Source organism: Macadamia integrifolia, chromosome 2 (genome assembly GCF_013358625.1).
Source record: "Macadamia integrifolia cultivar HAES 741 chromosome 2, SCU_Mint_v3, whole genome shotgun sequence".
Taxonomy (NCBI): domain Eukaryota; kingdom Viridiplantae; phylum Streptophyta; class Magnoliopsida; order Proteales; family Proteaceae; genus Macadamia; species Macadamia integrifolia.
In genome coordinates this window covers 39,203,105-39,211,060 of record NC_056558.1, presented here as the reverse complement: position 1 = coordinate 39,211,060, position 7,956 = coordinate 39,203,105, and the positions used below count along the sequence as shown (strand labels likewise).

Below are 7,956 nucleotides of genomic sequence, written 5' to 3'. Positions count from 1 at the left end.
TTGATTGATGAGATCAAGAAGCTACTGATGAAGAAGATGCAAGAAAGATATTAATTGGGATGTAGCTTTAAGGGTAGAGTCACACCCAAAATCAAGACTAAATTGGATGTGGTGGCCATTGAAGCTAGGGGGTGCATGGTCCTTACTGCTGGGATAGATGAATTTGAAGTCACAGATAGTGATGGCAGATGTGTGGTAGATTTAAGGAAGCATACTTGTACCTGTAGAGTATGGGATTATTCTGGACTACCATGCAAGCATTCAGCCGCTTGTGTAAGATACAAGAGAGAGAGCTTGGAAAAGTATTGTGATGAGTACTACAGTGTGGCAAAGTACACGACAATTTACAAGGATATTGTTCATGCAGTGCCTGGTCTAGATGAGTTGAAGGAGGAACACATGATGGGGATTGTTCAACCTCCACTTTAAAAAGATTGGTTGGTAGACCAACTAAGTGTAGGAGAAAGGACCCAGATGAAGAACCATCAGGACAGTTCAGAAAAAGATCCCATACTATCTGGTGTAGTAGATGCAAGTTCACTGATCACAATGTGAGGAGATGTAAAGGAGCCCCAGTGAAAGACAAAGCTGCTTCTTCTAGGATGTCAGTAGGGACTAAGGTATTAGGTTTAATTCTACAATAAGTATAACTAACTTATAGTTGCATGTTACTAATCACATTTTCTTTTTTGTTTGTGCAGAGGAAGGAGAGAAGTATGGGAAGCCAATCTACCATCAAAAATTCACAAATGTTGACCAGGTCACAAGCTTCCTCTACCACTACTGAAGTGAACATACAGTTGAAATCAAAAGAAGAGAAAAGAAAAGCATGGGAAGCGCAGAAAAAGGCAAGGAAAGAAGGGAGTACATTTGGAGCACACTGAGAAGGTTGAAGGCTTTCAAATGGGACTGAACATAGTAGCTTGGGATGGGATGGGATATCACTTTGTAATCTTTTTTGACGTTATTGTATTCCTTAAGTAGGTGGATGGCACCAGTCATTGGCTGATGTGTTTTTGAATTTTTTTTTTTTTTGGGAGATGTTGATCTTGGTATCAGTTCTTGAGTCATTGGCTGATGTGGTTTTTGATGTTTTTTAGAAGATATTAAACATATATGTTTATTAGACATGTTAAATTTATATGTTCATATATGATTGCATTATCAGGTTCATTTTGGAATGTCAAATACGGTGGCAAAATGCTGTCAAATTTTTTCATTTTTTTTTTTGGAATGTCAAAATATAGTGGCTTGGAATGACAAAGCAATGATGACATGCAAAGATTCCACTAGAGGATTATCAAGTCCATTCTACCTGATGCTTAACTTGAAACATCTAATTCAGGTAACAAAGAAGCAATTCATTAAAGAGGAATTGTTACAAGTACTCCAATACTATCACACTATTTTACCCATACAAAATAGTTAGGTTACAAGTACTCCAATATTGTCACATTATTTTACCCATATAAATAGTTACAAGAACTCCCACAAAGAAAACAACTACAAATTGACACACGAGCTTGATTGATGTTGTCAACTTCTCAATCTCATTCAATCTAAACTTCTTAATTCCAAACTCTTGTTGCAACCCTTGTACGATCTCTCGCAAGAGTCACAACTCCTCCCGTAGCTCATGAATCCCGACTTGCAAGCCAGGACCTTTTCTACCAAGCCTTGCACCTCCGCTTGCAACTCAAGCAAGTTACAGATAGGGGTGTTTGCTGGTACTTCTTTGTTCGATAAATCAATGATTGGGGCATTAATGGGGTCACACCAAGCAAAAAATTTACATCCATTGAAGTCTGGACAGCTATAAAAAGTCTATTTGGATTCTCATTTGTCTAAGAGACCCTAATGACAGCTTTTCGATTGCATGTACACCTTACACATTTGTACTTCAATGCATCACACTTGCTGCAACTGACACTTGAAATAGACATTTATCTGCAAATATCAGGAATGAAGATCACATTTAGTCTAGTCAATCAAGGATTGAAAACTGTTTAAAGCCCTTAGACTGTACAACCACTGAAACACCATTAGACTATATAACCACTTAAACACCATTACACCATTAGCCCTCACTCACCAAAACCAGGAAAGAAAAGGGCTTCAACCATAACCGTAACAGCTCTGGAACCACCAATCAACAAACCAAGCCAAAACTATCCAATATATATATATATATATATATTGAGATCAGAGAGAGACTGCCCACCCAATTAAACACAGAATGGTGGATTTTTTCATGGAGATGGGATCAAAATCAAGTCTTAATGAACTAAAATCACCATAAAATCAAGAATTGATCTCAGAGTTCCTACACGCAGCTATGAGAACAGCTGTGACAATACTTGAAGCCGATTGAAGAAAGGAAACTCCTCCCGCACAAGATCATTGCTCAAGACCCCCCCCTCCCAAAATCACCAAAAAAAAAATGTAAATAAGAAGCCATTGAAGACGATTCAGCAAATGGGTGTTACCTACAGAGTATGGGCACCAAATCGCAAGAACTTGAAGGGTTCCTCACGGTTTTCAAAGGGCGATTCAGCGATTCTTCTCCTTCTCCTTCAAATGGATTCAATCGCACTTAGGGTTCATCACGATTATGAAAGAGCAATTCTTCATCAGTCGATTCCTAATCGGCTTCAACTAGTTTAGGGCTCCGCTCCTGTAATTCACGATTTTGAGAGGATGAAGGTGAGAATGGTAAAGAAAGGGGTAGTTTAGGTAAAGCACAAATGGGGGGTATCTTGGGGTATACAAGAAAACTAACTCTCTCTAATCGCCAGAACTAACAGTTGGGGGCTATTAGATAGCATCTTTTTCTAATCCTTCATATTGTCATCATTACCGGGGGGTGACAAAATTCGGTGTCTACAGATTGTCCCTCTTTGACCGAGACCTGTGTAACGGTCGAAAGGGAAAGAAAAGAACACACCATTTTGTCACCAAGAGCAATGTACTGCCGACATCCGGCTCAAGGATGGCGGAGGTGCAAGTGCAAATGCAAAACGAGAGATAAGACCAAAGATAGGAAATGTCAATCGATAACACATGCAAAATCAAGTAGTGTGTGGGTGCTACCGTGATGTAAAACCTATCGTAGTCGATCAATATGCAGGTAAAACCTAGACTAAGGATGCACATGTAATATGCCATTCTTAGTGTAAAGAACCAAGTAGACAATGAATGCAGGTATGAAATAGTACAAATGCAATTGGCTGTCAGGTATAAATAACCAAACACACCATGAATGTAAAAATGAGACAATGGTGTAAATGCAATCAGCCAACATTGGTATAAATAACCAAGTAGACTTAAATGCGAGTATGGAAAAGAATGTAAATACAATAGACCGTTAGGTGTAAATAACTAAACGGATTGCGAATGTAAGTATGGAAAAATGGTGTAAACGTAATTAGCCAATATTGGTATAAAGAACCAAGCAGACCATAAATGCAACTATGAGACAATGGTGTAAATGAATGGTCAAACACAAGAGAAACTAGGTTTGACCTTGGTGTAAATAACCAGACTTGAAATGGAATTGGCCATGGTGTAAAGAACCATTGAACCAATCTTCGGTGTAAATAACCGGACTTGAAATGGAATTGGCTATGGTGTAAAGAACCATCTGAACTAATCTTCGGTTTGAACAACCGGACTCGAATTGAAGCCGACATTTGGTGTAAATAACCGGACTTGAAATGGAATTGGCCATGGTGTAAAGAACCATTGAACCAATCTTCGGTGTAAATAACCGGACTTGAAATGGAATTGGCCATGGTGTAAAGAACCATTGAACCAATCTTCGGTGTAAATAGCCGGACTTGAAATGGAATTGGCAATGGTGTAAAGAACCATCTGAACCAATCTTCGGTGTAAATAACCGGACTTGAAATGGAGCTGACATTGGTGTAAATAACCGTCAGGCCCGATCTTCGGTGTAAATAACCGGACTTGAAATGGAATTGGCCATGGTGTAAAGAACCATCCGAACCAATCTTCGGTGTAAATAACCGGAATTGAAATGGAATAGGCAATGGTGTAAAGAACCATCTGAACCAATCTTCGGTTTAAACAACCGGACTCAAACTGAAGCTGACATTTGGTGTAAATAACCGGACTTGAAATGGAATTGGCCATAGTGTAAAGAACCATTGAACCAATCTTCGGTGTAAATAATCGGACTTGAAATGGAATTGGCCATGGTGTAAAGAACCATTGAACCAATCTTCGGTGTAAATAACCGGACTTGAAATGGAGTTGGCATTGGTGTAAAGAACCATCCGAACCAATCTTCGGTGTAAATAACCGGAATTGAAATGGAATTGGCAATGGTGTAAAGAACCATCTGAACCAATCTTCGGTTTGCTGATGCATTTGGGGTTAAATACCTAAAAAATATTAAATGTTCAACATTTTAATCATGAGATGTAATGATATTGCAATTAAATTTAAACAAACATCAACCTGATTGGTTAGACAAAAGATTAGTCATATAAATCCTAACACTGTGCTCACGTAAGAGAGTGTAAATGACCACTACTATGAAAAGGAGCGAGAAGTGTTTACATTGGAATATGACAAAGAAGGATTTTGCCAAAACAAAAATCACCATGAGAACGAAGCTAAAACAAGGGAGGTAACCCATCAATGATTGTTGCCCCAGACTGTGACATCTCCAGTTTGCTCGGCCTAAACTCAAATAAATCTGGCCTGAATATGCATTACTTGCATGTATCTGCAACTTATGGCAATATAGTCTGATGTCTTCAATTGTAATGGCTTTCGGTTGCTCCGACCATTACTTGAGGGATCCACAACATGTTGATCCCTTCTTTTTCCTGTGAGTGCAACTTTATGATGTTGCCCGCATTTTATGAGTGGGGATAGTAGTAACTTCCTTAGCCGCTTCTCAAGACTTGAGGGGTGGCTCCTTAAAATACTCAAAACATCATGTTTGTGGCACAAGCTCTAAGAAACAAGTAGTAAGACAATCAAACAATAAGGAAAAGGATGCAGACCCAATGGTTCAACCAAGTGTAGAGTTGGGAGCTATTATATGGAATGACGAGCTCACTAGAGAAATCACGCCAACTAAGGAGGCTTAGAAGAAAGGACTAAGTGGTGAAACTCTTGGGAATCCGTCAAAATAAGAGACGGGAGAAAGAGTTCGAGTCTAAGTAGGCCATCTCCTGATGATAAAAGTAGCAACGATCAAATCACCTTCAAAATAGGAAGCCAAGAAAGGAAATTCATATGAAGCCCAAACAAAACAAGGTAATATGGTGATTGAGGTGATGGACCGAGCTTGAAATTGACTTCTCAAGCTGCCTACGTATCCTGAGTAAATCAGGAATCAGGTCGGACGTAGTTCCTGCCGCGGATGATGTATTGGTTGTAAAGCCTTGATAATTAAGTTCCATCATAACTGGGTGAGCTCGAAGTTATCGGAGAAAATCTCACCACATTTAGCCTAGGAGGACTTGTTGGGTTATAATGGGGCTTAGGACTTGGTTCCAAATGAGGGTAAAAGCTCAAATATGCCCCCAGGGTCTAACTAGAATCTTGCAATTTTTGCCTTTATTGCCTTCTTTCTTACTCTTACAAGGATTACTCTACTTGACTTTAGGAAAGGGAGACAATTAAAATAAAAGTAATAAATTGATGATTCTATGGCTAGGAGGGGTAAAGCCAACACACACTAGCCATGAACCTTGGGGGAAAGGGATAGCAATAATGTAACGACTAAAATTAAAATCTTAAATTAAGAAAAAAAGGGTAGTCAGAAGAGGGAATGAAAGGGGGGAGAGAATATTACTGTATAAGCCTACTTACTTGAATTAATGCTTGAACTTGAAAGCTTGGGTGATTTGAGATACTACCAGTACTAAAACCAGATCTGGAATAAACCAAATATGAAATTTCTAATGTTTGAGATTTAATATATAACCGCAAGCGTATGGATCAGTGTAGCTACGGGTCGAATACAGGGAGAGCAGCCATTTTATTTTTTTATTTATTTTAATAATACGAAAGTGAACTGATTAATGGTTGTGATCTAATTCTAATTACCGTCCTAAACATATGTATCTAAAATAACGTCCTAACCATTCGTCATCTAAGAATTTAAAGACACAAGCCATGCAATTAAAATTAAATAAATAAATAACTGAAAATAAACAACCCACGTAATTAAAAAAAATAAATAAAGGAAAAAATACCGAAATAAAAATAAAGTAAAAGAAAGGGGAGAAAGCTAGAGAGAGACTCACAAGTAGGTTTCTCTACTTAGCCCGAGGGATGCATCATAATATGAGCTTCCCTACTTGACCAGAGAGTCACTCTTACAAGGGTTACTCTACTTGGCTTTAGGGAAAGGGAGACAATTAAAATAAAAGCAATAAATTGATGGTTCTATGGCTAGGAGGGGCAAAGCCAACACATACACTAGCCTTGAACCTTGGGGGAAAGGGATAGCCATAATGTAACGACTGAAAATAAAAATCATAAATTAAGAAAGAAAGGGTAGTCAGAAGAGGGAATGAGAGGGGGGAGAGAAGACTACTAAAGGAGCCTACTTACTTGAATCAATGCATAAACTTGAAAAAAAATTGCTCCACGGCTCGTGATCTTGTCACCTAGATCTAAGCCTAGAACTATAACTTAAAAAATTACAACTCAATTGCATAAATCATAAACATAAAAAGACTGAATAAAAATAAAAGAGTGCTTGCATTAATTGACATAAAAAACTACTACAAAAGTGATTAAAGCAAAAATAGAGAAGAACTAAAACTAAAGAGTGAGAGAGGGAGAGAGAGAGCAACTTAAAAAAAAACTAGAAGAATAATGAATTGTCTCCCCTCCTCTTACATGAGTTGTATTTATAGGGAATGGGGAGATAGAGTGACAAATTTCTCTTTCCTAAAAAACAGAAACCCATAATTGATTGTGAGATCTTTTGAGACCAAAAGTGCTAAGGTGGAGGAGAGAGAAGAGAGAAATAAACTTTGAGAATTTTTCTGTAATTTTTTCTTATTTTCTTTCCTTTTTTTTCTAATTTATTTCTTTTCTTTTTCTCCCTCCAAGGGACAATTTTCTTCTTGCTTTGTGTGATTTGGACAATATTTTGGTGATGATGTGGAGGAGAGAGAAGATTTGGACATCTCTATTTCTCCCTCTTTTTTTTTTTTTCTTCTCTTCTTGCGCAGGAACCCTTCCACGATTTTGCTTGCTTCTAATTTGATGTGAAAATCCCCTCCATGTCCTTAGTGCTTTAAGTGAGTGAAAAACAGAAAATCTTCAACAAATTCTCTAAAAAAAACAACCATGAGATTCGAACTTGAGACCTTTTGGTGAGCAAGGGAATTTTGTACACCATAGCTCACCAACTACGCTAGGTAGTTGTTGATACCAAAAACGAATCTTCAATCACTTAAGGATGTGGTCCATCGATCCTTGTTGGCATTTAGAATATTCTTTGTACCTCTGGGACAACTGCAAATGGGTTGGTTCTACATCTCAGTTCAGTTCTAATCCATTTTTCTTTTTCTTGCCCGAAAAGAATAATCATTTGTACGGGTGACCAAACGAATGTGTACTTTTAATTGAACATGTCCATCTTGCTCAGAGTTTCGTCCTCTTCGCAACCATGAAAAGAAATAGGACCTCTTTACGTGTAAAATTGAAGATATAGCGTCCGATAGTCCTTAAGGCCTTGAAAATATAAAACCTGCAAAAAGAGAGTAAAACCCAAGGTAGCTCCATTCTAAATATGTAAAATGCATGTTTTACTACCCTAGATTTCACACATAAATGTGCTCATCAACTACCAATACTAAAAATCAGATCTGGAATAAACCAAATCTGAAATTTCTAGTACTAGAGAAAACAAATCTAAAGAAAAAAAATGCAACTTGAAAGACATGCTTCATAGCTTGTTCT

The 7,956-nt window shown here is 37.8% G+C and overlaps 1 protein-coding gene and 1 long non-coding RNA gene across 2 annotated transcripts; one reads left to right on the top strand and one right to left on the bottom strand.

Moving 5' to 3' along the window:
* Positions 1-407: 407 nt before the first annotated feature.
* Positions 408-1,173, top strand: LOC122070301 (the record flags this gene model as incomplete). The annotated part of the gene is given in 2 exon segments (XM_042634428.1): positions 408-620; positions 702-1,173. Coding segments are annotated over 2 exon segments (396 nt in total), but the record flags the coding sequence as incomplete, so codon positions are not given.
* Positions 1,174-1,340: 167 nt separating this feature from the next.
* LOC122070309 lies at positions 1,341-2,896 on the bottom strand. The gene is made up of 2 exons (XR_006137733.1): positions 2,487-2,896; positions 1,341-1,947 (listed from the first exon to the last, which is right to left on the bottom strand). It is a non-coding gene; the product is annotated as an uncharacterized LOC122070309 (long non-coding RNA).
* Positions 2,897-7,956: the final 5,060 nt, after the last annotated feature.